This window comes from Scyliorhinus canicula, unplaced genomic scaffold, assembly GCF_902713615.1.
Source record: "Scyliorhinus canicula unplaced genomic scaffold, sScyCan1.1, whole genome shotgun sequence".
In the NCBI taxonomy this organism is placed as follows: Eukaryota; Metazoa; Chordata; class Chondrichthyes; order Carcharhiniformes; family Scyliorhinidae; genus Scyliorhinus; species Scyliorhinus canicula.
The window spans coordinates 8,575-26,356 of NW_024055957.1; the positions used below are offsets into that span (position 1 = coordinate 8,575).

The 17,782-nt window shown below is 46.5% G+C and overlaps 5 protein-coding genes across 5 annotated transcripts; 2 read left to right on the plus strand and 3 right to left on the minus strand.

Moving 5' to 3' along the window:
• Window positions 1-5,690: 5,690 nt before the first annotated feature.
• LOC119961379 (late histone H2B.L4-like) lies at window positions 5,691-7,064 on the plus strand. Its single transcript, XM_038788763.1, has one exon. It carries the CDS (start codon window positions 5,790-5,792, stop codon window positions 6,174-6,176), a length of 387 nt encoding a protein of 128 aa, XP_038644691.1. The 5' UTR covers window positions 5,691-5,789; the 3' UTR covers window positions 6,177-7,064.
• Window positions 7,065-10,676: 3,612 nt separating this feature from the next.
• Window positions 10,677-11,567, plus strand: LOC119961374 (late histone H2A.L3-like). Its single transcript, XM_038788758.1, has one exon. It carries the CDS (start codon window positions 10,888-10,890, stop codon window positions 11,323-11,325), a length of 438 nt encoding a protein of 145 aa, XP_038644686.1. The 5' UTR covers window positions 10,677-10,887; the 3' UTR covers window positions 11,326-11,567.
• Window positions 11,568-11,776: 209 nt separating this feature from the next.
• LOC119961375 (histone H3) lies at window positions 11,777-12,520 on the minus strand. The gene has a single exon (XM_038788759.1). It carries the CDS (start codon window positions 12,479-12,481, stop codon window positions 12,071-12,073), a length of 411 nt encoding a protein of 136 aa, XP_038644687.1. The 5' UTR covers window positions 12,482-12,520; the 3' UTR covers window positions 11,777-12,070.
• A 66-nt stretch (window positions 12,521-12,586) lies between these two features.
• LOC119961376 (histone H4) lies at window positions 12,587-13,554 on the minus strand. The gene has a single exon (XM_038788760.1). It carries the CDS (start codon window positions 13,419-13,421, stop codon window positions 13,110-13,112), a length of 312 nt encoding a protein of 103 aa, XP_038644688.1. The 5' UTR covers window positions 13,422-13,554; the 3' UTR covers window positions 12,587-13,109.
• A 602-nt stretch (window positions 13,555-14,156) lies between these two features.
• On the minus strand, window positions 14,157-14,898 carry LOC119961378 (histone H1-like). The gene has a single exon (XM_038788762.1). It carries the CDS (start codon window positions 14,845-14,847, stop codon window positions 14,185-14,187), a length of 663 nt encoding a protein of 220 aa, XP_038644690.1. The 5' UTR covers window positions 14,848-14,898; the 3' UTR covers window positions 14,157-14,184.
• Between the last annotated feature and the right edge of the window lie 2,884 nt (window positions 14,899-17,782).

Genomic DNA, 17,782 nt, shown 5'->3' on the forward strand with positions numbered 1-17,782 from the left:
ACTGCCACCCTCCTGAAACCTTCCCGAGATCAGGGTCACGACCCTGAGCTTGAAAACCCCAGGCCTATGGTATCCTTGTCTCGATTAGCCGAGGCACAGAGTTTAAGAACATAAGAACTAGGAGCAGGAGTAGGCCATCTGGCCCCTCGAGCCTGCTCCACCATTCAATGACATCATGGCTGATCTTTTGTGGACTCAGCTCCACTTTCCGGCCTGAATGCTATAACCCTTAATCCCTTTATTCTTCAAGAAACTACTTATCTTTATCTCAAAAACATTTAACGAAGGAGCCTCTACTGCTTCAATGGGCAAGGAATTCCATAGATTCACAACCCTTTGGGTGAAGAAGTTCCTCCAAATCACAGTCCTAAATCTACTTCCCCTTATTTAGAGGCTATGCCCCCTAGTTCTGCTTTCACCCGCCAGTGGAAACAACCTACCAGCATCTATCCTATCTATTCCCTTCATAATTTTATATGTTTCTATAAGATCCCCCCTCATCCTTCTAAATTCCAACGAGTACAGTCCCAGTCTACTCAACCTCTCCTCGTAATCCAACCCCTTCAGCTCTTGGATTAACCTAGTGAATCTCCTCTGCACACCCTCCAGTGCCAGTACGTCCTTTCTCAGGTAAGGAGACCAAAACGGAACACAATACTCCAGGTGTGGCCTCACTAACACCTTATACAATTGCAGAATAACCTCCCGAGTCTTAAACTGCATCCCTCTAGCAATGAAGGATAAAATTCCATTCACTTTCTTAATCACCTGTTGCACCTGTAAACCAACTTTTTACAACTCATGCACTAGCACACCCAGGTCTCTCTGCACAGCAGCATGTTTTAATATTTTATCATTTAAATAATAATACATTTTGCTGTTATTCCTACCAAAATGGATAACCTCACATTTGTCAACATTGTATTCCATCTGCCAGACCTTAGCTCATTCACTTAACCTATCCAAATCCCTCTGCAGACTTCCGGTATCCTCTGCACTTTTTGCTTTCCCACACATCTTAGTGTCGTCTGCAAAATTGGACACATTGCCCTTGGTCCCCAACTCCAAATCATCTATGTGAATTATGAACAATTGTGTGCCCAACACTGATCCTTGAGGGACACCACGAGCTACTGATTGCCAACCAGAGAAACACCCATTAATCCCTACTGATTTTGAAAACTCACCACTATTCTTAGAATTCCCCCAAAACCAAAAAGGGCCGACATTCTAAATGGTGAACAGGGATTCTCACTCCCTGACTCCGATGCAGGCTTCAGTGGGTGCTATTCAGGTCAAACTATATATTCAAGTTATCCCCCGGTATAACCCATACCTTCACCGAAGATTTTATCTACTTACCACTTAGTAGCATCGATGTCCTGGGTCCTGCATTGCTAAGTAGGTAAAGTAGACTTTCAGGAATAAACCACTTTTTCAGGTTAAATTAAGTTATTTTATTATATATATATTTTTTTTAAAGCTGCAAACACTTTCTTTACAGAAAGGTAAAAAGATCTTGCTTCTGGATCCTGCTGGTTGGTTGAAGGGACCTTCAGGCCCACCTTGACAATCAATCTTCTTTAAAGTCTGGTCTTCTTGAGATGTATTCGCTGGTGAACTCGGTTGCTGTGTTCTATCCTTCCCATGTACCAAGCTGTGAGAGCTGGCTCTGCTGGCTATCTCTCAGCTGACTCTGACTCCTGTTTAAATTCTAGTCTTCTTTAGATGTATAGCTGTTTAAACTTGGCTGCTTGTCTTTCCCATGACCGAGCTGTATATGCTTCTCTTCTCTCTGAGTTCTCCTCCCCTCCTGTTGCTGGTCTGCTTCTGCTCCCTGGGTTTATATTCTCATTCTACCAATTATTAAGTTTTTAGAGCCTTATTGTAAATTAACTTATTTCACTTTGATTGTTAAAAAGTATCTTTGATGTAAACATTCTAATACAACTAAGTATTCATTTTGGGCATAACCTCACCTCTCAGATCTAATTACATTGTCTTTGTGATCTTCAAAAAATGCTTTGGTTTCAATAGGTGTTCCTTTTAATTCCTGTCATTTGAATAATTTAATTTTTCAATTGTCCCCAGCTCATAACTTTGCCTTTGATTTTGACTTTAAATTATGTTTCTCATAGACAGGTCGTCTCTAATTTTGTTTTAATTGACTTGATGTTAGTAGAATTTCACACTTAGAATTGACACCAAATTTCACTGAACATCATCCATCCTTTCCAGCTGTTTACTAAGAGAGTTAATTTCAATGAAGGTGTGAAACCTTTGCTTTTAGCTGTATGCTAAAATTTCACTTCTTATGACTTGAAAGACCTGCCTGTTTTAAACATTCGTCACTTAATTCAATTGAAACTCTCATCCATGCTTTTCCAGATACTTCCTAAGATAGTTACATTCAATGAAGGTGTGAGCCATTGTTTTAGCTTATTACATGAATCCTGTGTGTTTGCTAAGCCTGCTTGTGAGAAATAATCCGCATTTTATAATCCTGCTCTTTGCAGCTGCTATTAACCCTTCATGTGATCTTTCCCTGTATCCTCTCAGACCAGATATTGCCAGACTTCCATGTTTCAAATGACACATTTTTCTGTATTTTCAAGAACACTTCTCTTTGTTTTCCATTAATTAACCAATCCTCTATCCATGCTACTACTTTACCCTTATTGCCATGCATTTTTGTCTTATCCAGCAACCTTTTGTGTGGCACCTTGTCAAAGTCTTTCTGCAAATCCAAATATACCACATCCATTGGCTCCCCGTTATCTACCGCACTGGTAATGTCCACAAAAAATTCCACTAAATTAGTTAGGCACGACCTGTCTTTTATGAACCCATGCTGCGTCGGCCCAATGGGACAATTTCTATCCAGATGCCTCCCTATTTCTTACTTGATGATAGATTCCAGCGTCTTCCCTACTACCAAAGTTAAGCTCACTGGCCTATAATTACCCGCTCTCTGCCTACCTCCTTTTTTAAACAGTGGTGTCACATTTGCTAATTTCCCATCCGCCAGGACCACCCCAGAGTCTATTGAATTTTGGTAAATTATCACGAGTGCATTTGCAATTTCCCAAACCATCTCGTTTAGCACTCTGGGATGCATTCCATCAGAGCCAGGAGACTTGTCTACTTTTAGCCCCATTAGCTTGCCCATCCCTACTTTCTTAGTGATAACAATCCTCTCAAGGTCATCACTTGTCATAACCTCATTTCTATCAGTCACTGGCATGTTATTTGAGTCTTCCACTGTGAAGACCGACCCAAAAACCCTGTTCAGTTCCTCAGCCATTTCCTCATCTCCCATTATTAAATCTCCCTTCTCATCCTCTAAAGGACCAATATTTACCTGAGCCACTCTTTTTTTTGTTTTGTATATTTGTAGAAACTTTTACTATCTGGTTTTATATTCTGAGCAAGTTTACTCTCATAATCTATCTTACTCTTATTTATAGCTTTTTTAGTAGCTTTCTGTTGCCCCCTGAAGATTTCCAAGTCCTCTGGTCTCCCACTAATCTTTGCCACTTTGTATGCTTTTTCCTTCAATTTGATACTCTCCCTGATTTCCTTAGACCTCCACGGTTGATTTTCCCTCTTTCTCCCGCCCTTCCTTTTTGATGGTATAAATCTTTGTTGAGCACTGTGAAAAATCGCTTGGAAGGTTCTCCACTGTTCCTCAACAGTTTGACCATAAAGTCTTTGCTCCCAGTCTACCTTAGCTAGTTCTTCTCTCATCCCATTGTAATCTCCTTTGTTTAAACACAAAACACTAGTGTTTGATTTTACCGTCTCACCCTCCATCTGTATTTTAAATTCCACCATATTGTGATTGCTCCTTCCGAGAGGATCCCTAACTATGAGATCATGAATCAATCCTGTCTCATTACACAGGACCAGATTTAGGACTGCTTGTTCCCTCGTAGGTTCCATTACATACTGTTCTAGGAAACTATTGTGGATACATTCGATAAACTCCTCCTCAAGGCTGCCTTGACCAAACTGGTTAAACCAATCGCCATGTAAATTAAAATCCCCCATGATAACCGCTGTACCATTTCTACATGCATCAGTTATTTCTTTGTTTATTGCCTGCCCCACCATAATGTTACTATTTCGTGGCCTATAGACTACTCCTATCAGTGACTTTTTTGCCTTACTATTCCTGATTTCCACCCAAATGGATTCAACCTTAGCCTCCATAGCACCGATGTCATCCCTTACTATTGCCCGGATGTCATTCTTAAACAACAGAGCTACACCACCTCACTTACCATTAACTCTGACCTTCCGAATAGTTTGATACCCTCGGATATTTAACTCCCACTCGTGACCATCCTTTAACCATGTTTCAGTCATACATCACAGACATTCACGATGATTTGCGCCATCAACTCATTTACATTATTCCGAATACTGCGAGCAAAGAACAGGCAGGTTCTGCTGGAACTGTATGAAACGTTGGTTAGGCCTCAGCTCGAGTAATACTCACACTCACACTGTATCAGAGAGTGAGGAAATCCCACACTCACACACTGTATCAGAGAGTGAGTAAATTCCACACTCCCACACTGTATCAGAGAGTGAGTAAATCCCACACTCACACACTGTATCAGAGAGTGAGTAAATCCCACACTCACACACTGTATCAGATAGTGAGTAAATCCCACACACACACTGTATCAGAGAGTGAGTAAATACCACACTCACACTGTATCAGAGAGTGAGTACATCCCACACTCACACCCTCTATCAGAGAGTGAGTAAATCCCACACTCACTGTATCAGAGAGTGAGTAATCCCACACTCACACTGTATCAGAGAGTGAGTAAATCCACACACTCACACACTCTTCGCAGGGGAGATCCACACGCATGGTATCTGAGTGATAATCCCACACTCCATCACATTGATACAGGTGAGTATCCACATGCCTGTGGGGGAGTGCACCCATCCCCCTGTTTTTTCCCAGGGATTGGTAATCCCCCCACTCCAACGTGTTCGGGTGGTAATTCCACACTCGCACACGTGTATAGAGAGTAATAATCCCAGAAGGTGCGAGAGTGAGTATATCGGTCAAACTGTATCGAGATTGAGTAAATCCCACACTCCACACACTTAGGCGAGAGTCGGTACTTTCCACTACTCATGTATCAGAGAGTGAGTAAATCTCACACTCACACTGTATCAGAGAGTGAGTAAATCCCACACTCACACAGCTGTTCAGAGAGTGAGTAAATCCCACACTCCACTGTATCAGAGAGAGTACATCCCACACTCACACACTGTATCAGAGAGTGAGTAAATCCCACACTCACACACTGTATCAGAGAGAGTAAATCTCACACTCACACTGTGTCAGAGAGTGAGTAAATCTCAGACTCCCACATATTACAAGACACTCCCAGTTCCCGAAACAATCCCACACTCCCGCACAGTCACTCTGTGGTGAAGGGTCTCTCTCTAACCGACAGCCAGGTGACATTTCCCTGTGAATCTTTACCCACTGACAAACTGGGACTGGGGACATTCTTTCTGAAATGTATTTCTTGTTTGTCATCTGATTGTAATATGAGGTGTATGATTGGGGGAAAATCCAAAATCTGATTGGTCTCATTTTATATCCAAACAAATAAACAGAACATAACTGGCTGTCCTCATTTTCACAATGTCCAATCACAATCATTCTTTTCCCCATTCCTCATTAGCATAGATGTGAGGCTCTGTCTATTTAATCAGCGCTCGGAAGGGGTTTGCTTTATTTCTGGGTGAAACTGAAGATGGCTGACGAGAAGAAACCAACATCGAAAGCAGCTGCCAAGAAGGGAGCCAAGAAAGTCATTAAGAAACCGGCAGTAAAGGGCGGCAAGAAGCGGCGAAGGTCGAGGAAGGAGAGTTACTCCATCTACATCTACAAAGTGATGAAGCAGGTTCACCCCGACACCGGCATCTCCTCCAAGGCCATGAGCATCATGAACTCGTTCGTCAACGATATTTTCGAGCGTATCGCGGGTGAGGCTTCCCGCCTGGCCCATTACAACAAGCGCCACACCATCAGCTCCCGGGAGATCCAGACCGCCGTGCGCCTGCTGCTGCCCGGGGAACTGGCCAAGCACGCCGTGTCGGAAGGGACAAAGGCGGTCACCAAGTACACCAGCTCCAAGTAAAACTGCACAATGGACTGAAAACCACCCCAAACACAACGGCTCTTTTAAGAGCCACCCACAATCTCTGTGAAAAAGCTGCACCATCTTTTCCCGCATTGACTTCATGAGAAATCTCTTTGTGGAGGATAGAGATTTGTCCCGTTCCAGAATGTTGTGAATGTGGCTTCATACCCGCCCGTCACAGACAGTTTCACACAGAAGAGACACTCAAACTGAATTGAGAGAGGATTTTAAACCCAGTCTGGTATTTGTGACGGACAATGAGGAGAAACACAATTTCAGGAGGGAATTATTTAAATTTAACGGTAAATATATTCAGAGTTTAACAACTGGTGAGTTGAATTCATAAGGAAATTATTATTTTGTTTCTCTCGGGTGACCTGGTTCCCGCTCCCGGAACAGAGTAAAGGCGGGAATGAAGAGGTTATTTTCGGGCTGATGTGTTTATTCCGCAGTTTCCCAGGGGACGGAATCAGCGAGATTTGAGCACACACAGGACCTGTGTCCATTGCAGCGCTTTAAGATCTGCCTCTCCCCGGCCCTCCCTATTCTCCGGACACAAAGCTGCCTGTTCCACCGGCGGGATAGAGTCGGGGATTCTCTCCACACTTCCCAGTGTAACATTCCCGGCCGCTTTCAGGAGAGAGGCTCAGAAATCAGCCCTTTCTCTCTGTCCCTGTGCAGCCTGTGTGAAGGAGTTGGTTGGTAATCTCTATGTTTCTGCTTTTGCAGTGAGCTGAGATTTGCTCCGTTTTAAATTGCTGAACGGGGTCTTATTACCGCCGGTTACAGATAAGAGACTGACAAATTCAAACTGTTCCTAAAATAGAGCCAGGATTCTGGGAGGGAAAATCCAATAAACAGATCACAAAGTGTGAGATTCAAATAGTTTCCTGAACATTGAGCCGTTCCGTTATTTGGGATTTTCCTGCACTGAAATTGGCGGGAGTTTGGAATTTGAAACTGTCAGCCAATCAAACCCTGTAACTCCTTCTCTCCAGCTCTCCGATTGGTTCAGGCAGAACTCACTCCGCCGCCTTGGCTTTGTGCTGAAAGCTGTTATTATTCTGTTATTTTCACAGCCCCCAAATCACCTCATCAGCTGCTGTTTTTAGCGGGAACGGAGCTTTCTCTCAATTCCTGAAATGTTCATTGATCCATCATTTTATTCCCAGTAATTCTCTGCAGGGTAACAGTCAGGAATGGGATTATACCAGAGCGGAATAAGGACAGTCTGAGGACTCGATCCCACTCCCTGTTTTCAGTGAAGGACACTCGGTCCTGACTGAAGTCTAAACGGAGCGTTTTCCTTCCGGGAATGCTGTGAACAGGGATTGATTCCCGCCCGGGACAGTTAGAAAGCGGGAGGAGAATGAACCACATTTAAACTAAATGTTAAACCTGTGATTGGTGACGGGAAGCACTGAATCAAACCAAATAAATAGAAGGGATTTGAAATCTCTGACCAAGGAGATTGGTATCCTGGGGGGGGGGGGGGGGGAGATTTGCTAGTGCTCTTCGGGGGGGGTTTAAACTAATTCAGCAGGGGGATGGGAACCTAAATTGTAGTCCCAGTGTACAGGATGTTGAGAGTAGTGAGGTCAGGGATAGGGTTAAAAGTTCGAAAGAGGGCACCGGCAAGCAGGACGCTGGTTTGAAGTGTGTCTACTTCAACGCCAGGAGCATCCGGAATAAGGTGGGTGAGCTTGCAGCATGGGTTGGTACCTGGGATATCGATGTTGTGGCGATTTCGGAGACATGGGTAGAGCAGGGACAGGAATGGTTGTTGCAGGTTCCAGGATTTAGATGTTTCTGTAAAAACAGAGAAGTTGGTAAAAGAGGGGGGGGTGTGGCATTGTTAATCAAGGAAAGTATTACGGCGGTAGAAAGGACGCTTGAGGACTCGTCTACTGAGGTAGTATGGGCCGAGGTTAGGAACAGTAGAGGAGAGGTCACCCTGTTGGGAGTTGTCTATAGACCTCCGAATAGTTCCAGAGATGTAGAGGAAAGGATTGCAAAGATGATTCTCGACAGGAGCGAGAGTAACATGGTAGTTGTTATGGGGGACTTTAACTTTCCAAATATTGACTGGAAATACTATAGTTCGAGTACTATAGATGGGTCAATTTTTGTGCAGTGTGTGCAGGAGGGTTTTCTGACACAGTATGTAGACAGGCCAACAAGGGGCGAGGCCACATTGGATTTGATACTAGGTAATGAACCCGGCCAGGTGTTAGATTTAGATGTAGGTGAGCACTTTGGTGATAGTGATCACAACTCGGTTATGTTTACTTTAGCAATGGGCAGGGATAGGTATATACCGCAAGGCAAGAATTATAGCTGGGGGAAAGGCAATTATGATGCTATTCGGCAAGATTTAGGATATATAGGATGGGGAAGGAAACTGCAGGGGATGGGTACAATCGAAATGTGGAGCTTTTTCAAGGAACAGCTACTGCGTGTCCTTGATAAGTATGTACCTGTCAGGCAGGGAGGAAGTTGTCGAGCAAGGGAACCGTGGTTTACTAAGGAAGTTGAAGCACTTGTCAAGAGGAAGAAGAAGGCTTATGTTAGGATGAGACATGAAGGCTCAGTTAGGGCACTTGAGAGTTACAAGTTAGCCAGGAAGGACCTAAAGGGAGAGTTAAGAAGAGCACAGAGAGGACACGAAAAGTCGTTGGCGGATAGGATCAAGGAAAACCCTAAGGCTTTCTATAGGTATATCAGGAACAAAAGAATGACTCGAGTAAGATTAGGGCCAATCAAGGATAGTAGTGGAAAGTTGTGTGTGGAATCAGAGGAGATAGGGGAAGCATTAAATGGATATTTTTCGTCAGTGTTTACACTGGAGAAAGACAATGTTGTCGAGGAGAACACTCAGGTTCAGTCGACCAGGCTAGATGGAATTGAGGTTCAAAAGGAGGAGGTGTTAGCAATTTTGGAAAATGTCAAAATAGATAAGTCCCCTGGGCCAGATGGGATTTATCCTAGGATTCTCTGGGAAGCCAGGGAGGAGATTGCAGAGCCTTTGTCCTTGATCTTTATGTCGTCTTTGTCGACAGGAATAGTGCCGGAAGACTGGAGGATAGCAAATGTTGTCCCCTTGTTCAAGAAGGGGAGTAGAGACAACCCTGGTAATTATAGACCTGTGAGCCTTACTTCGGTTGTGGGTAAAATGTTGGAAAAGGTTATAAGAGATAGGGTTTATAATCATCTTGAAAAGAACAAGTTGATTAGCGATAGTCAACACGGTTTTGTGAAGGGTAGGTCATGCCTCACAAACCTTATTGAGTTTTTTGAGAAGGTGACCAAACAGGTGGATCAGGGTAAAGCTGTTGATGTGGTGTATATGGATTTCAGTAAGGCGTTTGATAAGGTTCCCCATGGTAGGCTATTGCAGAAAATAAGGAAGTATGGAATTGAAGGTGATTTAGCGGTTTGGATCAGTAATTGGCTAGCTGAAAGAAGACAGAGGGTGGTGGTTGATGGCAAATGTTCATCCTGGAGTTCAGTTACTAGTGGTGTACCGCAAGGATCTGTTTTGGGGCCACTGCTGTTTGTCATTTTTATAAATGACCTGGAAGAGGGTGTAGAAGGATGGGTTAGTAAATTTGCAGATGACACGAAGGTCGGTGGAGTTGTGGATAGTGCTGAAGGATGTTGTAGGATACAGAGGGACATAGATAAGCTGCAGAGCTGGGCTGAGAGGTGGCAGATGGAGTTTAATGCGGAAAAGTGTGAGGTGGTTCACTTTGGAAGGAGTAACAGGAATGCAGAGTACTGGGCTAATGGCAAGATTCTTGGTAGTGTAGATGAACAGAGAGATCTCGGCATCCAGGTACATAAATCCCTGAAAGTTGCCACCCAGGTTAATAGGGCTGTTAAGAAGGCATATGGTGTGCTAGCCTTTATAAGCAGGGGGATTGAGTTTCGGAACCACAAGGTCATGCTGCAGCTGTACATAACTCTGGTGCGGCCGCACCTGGAGTACTGCGTGCAGTTCTGGTCACCACATTATAGGAAGGATGTGGAAGCTTTGGAAAGGGTTCAGAGGAGATTTACTAGGATGTTGCCTGGTATGGAGGGAAGGTCTTACGAGGAAAGGCTCAGGGACTTGAGGTTGTTTTCGTTAGAGAGGAGAAGGCTGAGAGGTGACTTAATAGAGACATATAAGATAGTCAGAGGGTTAGATAGGGTGGACAGTGAGAGTCTTTTTCCTCGGGTGGTGATGACCAACACGAGGGGACATAGCTTTAAATTGAGGGGTGATAGATATAGGACAGATATCAGAGGCAGTTTCTTTACTCAGAGAGTAGTAGGGGTGTGGAACGCCCTGCCTGCAACAGTAGTAGACTCGCCAACTTTAAGGGCATTTAAGTGGTCACTGGATAGACATATGGATGAAAATGGAATAGTGTAGGTCAGATAGGCTTCAGATGGTTTCACAGGTCGGCGCAACATCGAGGGCCGAAGGGCCCGTACTGCGCTGTAGTGTTCTATGTTCTAAGGACGACATTTATTTGAATTCGCTCCTTTCCCATAATGAAATTGGCGGCTTTTTGAAATGGACAAATTCTCAGCTTCTGTCGGTAGTTGTGGGTAAATTCCGCCCCCTTCTGTTTCCAGGGAGCTGATTGGTGGGGAATATAGGCAAATGAGGTGAATTGAGCTGCAACCAATCAGAGGAGCTGTCGGTTTATAAGAACAATAAATGCTGGAGAAATTGTTCATTCTGTGTGAAAGTGTTTGTGAGATTGTGACAATGTCTGGAAGAGGAAAGACCGGCGGTAAAGCTCGGGCCAAGGCCAAGTCTCGCTCCTCCCGGGCTGGACTGCAGTTCCCGGTGGGCCGTGTTCACAGGCACCTGAGAAAGGGTAACTATGCCCAGCGTGTGGGTGCCGGAGCCCCGGTCTATCTGGCTGCTGTGCTCGAGTATCTGACCGCTGAAATCCTCGAGCTGGCCGGCAACGCGGCCCGGGACAACAAGAAGACCCGCATCATCCCCAGACACCTGCAGCTGGCCGTCCGCAACGACGAGGAGCTCAACAAGCTGCTGGGAGGGGTGACCATCGCTCAGGGCGGGGTGCTGCCTAATATCCAGGCCGTGCTGCTGCCCAAGAAAAGCAGCGCCGCCAGCGGCAAGAAGTGAAGCGACCATTCTTTAATCTAATAACCCAAAGGCTCTTTTCAGAGCCGCTCACTTTATCTGAAAAAGGCCGAACTATTGTCTGACCGTCAGAGATTCTGCTCTGTTGCTTAATGTGCAAATGTTTTACGCTTTAGTGACAAATCCGCAGCGCATTCTGTGCGGGACATTATTTACATGTTCAGTATTTATGACACATGTGAATTGACGGTGTTGTTGGGAATAAAAGTCTCAGTGAACTGAAATGATCTTAGTTCCAATAATATTGCTCAAAGAAGGAAGTCTGTGATCTGTAATCTCTCCGCAAGAGATTCCGCTCTGCTATTTAATGTGTTGGTGTTTCTGCAATGACTAAATCTGGAAGTGGGTTACTGTGACACGGTTCATTCTGGAAGCCTCGGATTATCAAACCCTGGCTCACGATGTGCAGAACTGTTTTTATGGAAGCAGTTTATTGGGGTAAGAAATTATTTATTACATACTGTGCGGCAAAATTAACAGCATATTTTATAAACGATGAATTTCCCTGGAGACGAGAAACTTCATTATAATGCAGAGTAAATTGTGAATTTCACTATGTATCATTAGACTCGAAACGTTAGTTCTTCTACTCTCGCGACAGATAGCAGAGAAAATAAAGGAAATAAAACAAATTGCTGAATCGAGATCCGGGGGTGGAAGCTCCTGTCTTGACAGACTTGGTGCCTCTTAAAAGAGCCTTTGTTGTTATTATTGGTGAAGCCGGGTTTTAGGCGCGTTCCCCGCGGATGCGGCGGGCCAGCTGGATGTCTTTGGGCATGATGGTGACTCGCTTGGCGTGGATGGCGCACAGGTTGGTGTCCTCAAAGAGCCCCACCAGGTAAGCCTCGCTGGCCTCCTGCAGGGCCATGACGGCGGAGCTCTGGAAGCGCAGGTCTGTCTTGAAGTCCTGAGCGATCTCTCGCACCAGGCGCTGGAAGGGCAGTTTGCGGATCAGCAGCTCGGTGGATTTCTGGTAGCGGCGGATCTCCCTCAGAGCCACAGTGCCGGGTCTGTAGCGATGAGGCTTCTTCACTCCGCCCGTGGCTGGAGCGCTCTTGCGGGCCGCTTTGGTAGCCAGCTGTTTGCGAGGAGCTTTGCCTCCAGTCGATTTGCGCGCTGTCTGCTTGGTCCTGGCCATGATGTGAAACTGGGTGAAAGGCAGAGGCTGAGAATGCTGGCGCCGCTCTCTCACTGCCTATTTAAGGCATTATAGTGACCGCCCTCTTCTCCTCATTGGATGCAGCCCGATCCCGTGGACAAGTTTGAAAAGAGCGATGGGCGGCAAGGATATCAGGGCCCTGATTGGTGGACCTGCAACTGACAAACCATCAATTTCAAACAGCCCGCCAATTTCACAGGGACAAGGAACGGATATTTGAGAAAACCGAAAAAAACTATCTCAAATTGTAAATATCAATAACTTCAATGATTCCTGCTCCCATTTTTGTCTCGGATTGGACTCACCCGAGATTAGATGAACAAAACCGAGGCACAGAATTCCCGCTGTCATTACAATGTCCGTGTTCACTATGTGCGGTTACAGGTTTGACTTTGGAGAAAGGTTGTTTCAGACTGTACAGCACATCTATATCGCCTTCTAATGAGAAAACAAATGAATGATAGGAAAGAGGTTTCCCGGGTTTGACTCGCTAAACCAGCTCCATGGGTTATTCTGCTGCCATTCTAAGGTCAGTGCTCTCAATGTGAGGGTTTGGGCGGCTCTTAAAAGAGCCTTTGGGTTTTGTCAAATTGTTAAATGGAGTTTCTCAGCCGCCGAATCCATAGAGAGTGCGGCCCTGACGTTTGAGAGCGTAAACCACATCCATGGCGGTGACCGTCTTGCGCTTGGCGTGTTCAGTGTAGGTGACGGCGTCCCTGATCACATTCTCCAGGAAAACCTTCAGCACCCCGCGAGTCTCCTCATAGATCAAACCCGAGATGCGCTTGACCCCGCCACGGCGAGCCAGGCGGCGGATTGCTGGTTTGGTGATGCCCTGGATGTTATCACGAAGCACTTTGCGGTGCCGCTTTGCTCCGCCTTTGCCCAGTCCTTTGCCTCCTTTCCCTCTGCCAGACATGATGCTTCTTCAGTCAAATGGCTGCTGAATGAGAGACGAGCTGCTGCACTTTCCTTTATTATACAGCCCGCCCCGACCTGACTGAGAAAGAGAGAGAGGCGGGGAGCAGACTGAGTGACAGACAGAGCAGTGAAATGTCTTTGACCCTCCGCCTCCTGCCTGCTCCAACCCACATTTTATATTCCAAACAGAAGTGAAAAAAGCGCGCTGAACACGGACAAACTGCAACATCATATAGCAGCTAGTTAGAAACGCGGATCTATTAAATCCAGGCATGTCAGTAATATTCCGGCCCAGTCAACTCCTTTCTAGAACCAGCCGACCTATCTGCTCCCATTTCAACCCCAGCTCCGATTCCATCCCCACACAACTCCTCTCCCAGACAGGTTGGGAATTTTACTAACATCCCTTCCAGCTGATATAAAGTGTTTGAGTTGTGAGGCGGGATTTCTCCGCCGTGTTACGTATTTTACAGACTCTTCCCATGAATCTGTGAATAATGAAACTAATACAAACTGTGACTGTTCCCCGGTTAGGAAGAGGCAGCAACTTCCCTGTGTTTTAGTGCAGAGTGGGGGGAGAAGCCCGGTGTAGAGCATGTCAGCGAGTGAGCGGCAATACTGGATTGACATTTCTATCTGAAATCTGCTCCCAGCACCGGGACAGGGATTCATTGGTCGGGGGATCAGCTCTTTCCGGAGAGATGTGGGTGGCTTTGAGAAGAGCCTTTGGGTTCAGAGGTTTACAATTTGCTCGCGTTCTTTCACTTCTTTGCTGGTTTCTTAGCCTTTACTGATTTCGCTTTGGAATTGGCCCTCGATTGGGTCTGCTTTATTCCGCCCTTGATCTTTTTCACAGGAGAACTTTTCTTCGGGGCTGCTTTCTTCGCGCTCTTTTTGGGAGCTGCCTCCTTCTTGGCTGCTGCTTTCTTGGGAGATTTCTTGGCTGCGGGTTTCTTGGGAGTTTTCTTGGCTACGGGTTTCTTGGGAGATTTCTTGGCTGCGGGTTTCTTGGGTGCTGCTTTCTTGGGAGATTTCTTGGCTGCTGCTTTCTTTACTAAAGGTTTCTTGCCTGCTCCAGTCTTTATCACTTTCCCCCCGGTTGTCTTCTTAACGATCTTGAAGGAGCCGGAGGCGCCCGTGCCCTTGACCTGAGCCAAGCTGCCGTTGTCCACACTCCTCTTGACACTTTGCTTGATCTGGGACCCCCGTTTATCCACATCGACCCCTTTGCTCCGCAGCTGCTTCTTTATGGCCTGTAAGGAAACCCCCTTGCGATCGCCGCTATCCGCCACAATCTTGTGGATCAGCTCGCCCAGCCCGGGACCTTCTGGTTTCTTCCGGGGAACCACCTTCTTCTGCTTCTTGACAGCCTTGACTGGGGCGGCGGCTGGAGGAGCCGTTTCGGCGGCTGCACTTTCGCTCATGTCCGGGACTCGGCACAAATTCTCTCCGTCAATGTGAAGTGGCTGAGAAATGAAGCCTCTGGTGGCGGCACTGAGCAACTTAAAGGCAGCGAGCGGACGGGGCGGAGACAACCTGCTCTCAGCTCCAGGCTGCTGCTGCTGCCTCTGTGTTTTTCTCTGGTCATAAACTCTCCAATTCCACTCAAATTCCAGCTCCACAGTGTCCCAGGATAAATCCTTCCTGCCTCTCACACTCTAAGGTTTGCTGTAGGCAGTGGCGTGCAGAGGGGGGGGGGGGGGGGGGGGGGCGACGGTGCGCTGGCCCCGGGCATCGATTGGATGGGGGCAGCAGCGTGAAGAGAAGGGAGCACGCCCCGCGGGCGGCCGGAGCGCGCCTGCGCACCGCGGGCGGCCGGAGCGCGCCTGCGCACCGCGGGCGGCCGGAGCGCGCCTGCGCACCGCGGTCGACCGGAGCGCGCCTGCGCGCCTGGTGAACAAAAAGGGCGCGAAATCTCCCGAATCAACGGCAATCAATGCCACCATGGGTGAGTTTTATTTATTCTTTATCTTTATCTTTTGATCCATTTTTAAACTCTTCTCTGCACCCTCTCTATAGTTGTCAATTTACTAAACTGTCGTGCCCAGAATTTGACATTTGGGACATTTGGGCCATTTGGGACAGAACCAGTATTTTATGAAGATTCATCATGGCCTCTTAACTTTTGCCCTCTTACCCTTTATACTTAAAGCCCAGGGTCCTATAAATGGGAGATTCTCAGAGACAGGGGCAGCACGGTAACATGGCGGTTAGCATAAATGCTTCACAGCTCCAGGGTCCCAGGTTCGGTTCCCGGCTGGGTCACTGTCTGTGCGGAATCTGCACGTCCTCCCCGTGTGTGCGTGGGTTTCCTCCGGGTGCTCCGGTTTCCTCCCACAGTCCAAAGATGTGCGGGTTAGGTGGATTGGCCATGCTAAATTGCCCGTAGTGTCCTAAAAAAGTAAGGTTAAGGGGGGGGGGGGGCTGTTGGGTTACGGGTATAGGGTGGATACGTGGGTTTGAGTAGGGTGATCATTGCTCGGCACAACATCGAGGGCTGAAGGGCCTGTTCTGTGCTGTACTGGTCTATGTTCTATGTTCTACTTGACTGCAAGCTGCTGGAGCTCAGATCTTGAACAAAGCTTTATATCTGGATTTGGGGACCCTTTATGCACTGGCATAGTGCACAAACAGGCCCCACATGACCAGGGTTTTGTGAAGAAGAAGGGATCTGGAAATGTGTCGACTGTGAAAATTATATTTGTGGAAATTGGGTGAAGTAATGCCGTTGTTTGATGAGACTTGGTGCTAAAGCTTTAGAGAAATGAAGATGGAATTTGATTTGAAGAAGTTCAACGTTTTGAAGGATATTGTGGCTGAAATGAATGTGATACGTGTTGAATGGGCTGACTGAGAAATGTGTGAGATATGTCTTTGTATCTGCTATGTGTAATTTATCGGTCATATTATTGCAATTTTCCTGTTAATTCATGTTTAACTTACGTTGATTTTGGTGTGATTGCTAATATAAAAGTGAAGTTTTGTATATTGGTCTTAGTTGGGTTGTTTGTAGTTTGTTTCCACAAGGGTCATAACAGTATTTCCATGACGTTGCTGCTCTTATCCTTCTCCATGGGGGTTGCAGAGGAGGGAGGCACAACTTTCGAGACATAACATCTCACCCATTGCTGCAAAGCAAAATGACTGAAGAAGAGAACAATATCCCTAGAATCCCAGCGCTAAGGGGAAATTGACTAACTCTTACAGCGCAATTTAACCTCAGGCAGCCGTCCTATACCTTAGAGATGTCCTAGAGCAGGGGTGGGCAAACTACGGCCCGCGGGCCGCATGCGGCCCGCCAAAGGTATTTCTGCGGCCCTCCAAGTCATTAAAAAAAAAAAATTGTTTTAAATTTTTTTTTTTTTTATTTTAAGGTTAATGGGGGTTGGGTTACTTACTGGTATAGGGTGGATACGTTGACTTGAGTAGGATGATCATTGCTCGGCACAACGTCGAGGGCCGAAGGGCCTGTACTGTGCTGTACTGTTCTATGTTCTGCATGAGGCGCCCAGAATCATAACCGGGTGAAGTAATTATTTTACTTAATATACTATGCGGCCCTTTGTGAATTGTGAATTTCTGAATGTGGCCCTTGCACGGAAAAGTTTGCCCACCCCTGACCTAGAGGCAGCTTGGGGCCTGTCGTGAAGGTGAGTGAGTGCCTTTAAATTTGCTTACCTTTCACCGGGAGCAGGGTTTGAGGGAATATCAGGTAAGCTCTTCGTTTCTTTTTCTTCTTGTTTTTTTTAAATCTAGAGGTGATGTCAGGGAAGGCAGTACAATGCTTCTCCTGCAGAATGTTTGAGGTGAGGGACGCCGTCAGTGTCCCTGCTGATTTCATCTGTGGGAAGTGCACCCAACTCCAGCTCCTCAAAAACCGTGTTAGGGACCTGGAGCTTGAGCTGGATGAACTTCGGATGCATTCGGGAGGCAGAGGGGGTCATAGATAGGAGCTTCAGGGAAGTAGTTACACCTAAAGACTGGAGATAGATGGGTAACTGTAAGAGGGACTGGGAAGAAGCAGTCTGTGCAGGGACCCTAAGCCATGGGGTACGGACCTCTGGCACGGAGTCTGTCCCTGTTGCTCAGAAGTGAAGGGGGGAAAGGAGTAGAACATTAGTAATTGGGGACTCAATAGTCAGGGGCACAGATAGGAGATTTTGTGGGAGCGAGAGAGACTCACGTTTGGTATGTTGCCTCCCAGGTGCAAGGGTACGTGATGTCTCGGATCGTGTTTTCCGGGTCCTTAAGGGGGAGGGGGAGCAGCTCCAAGTTCGTAGTCCACATTGGCACTAACGACATAGGTAGGAAAGGGGACAAGGATGTCAGGCAGGCCTTTAGGGAGCTAGGATGGAAGCT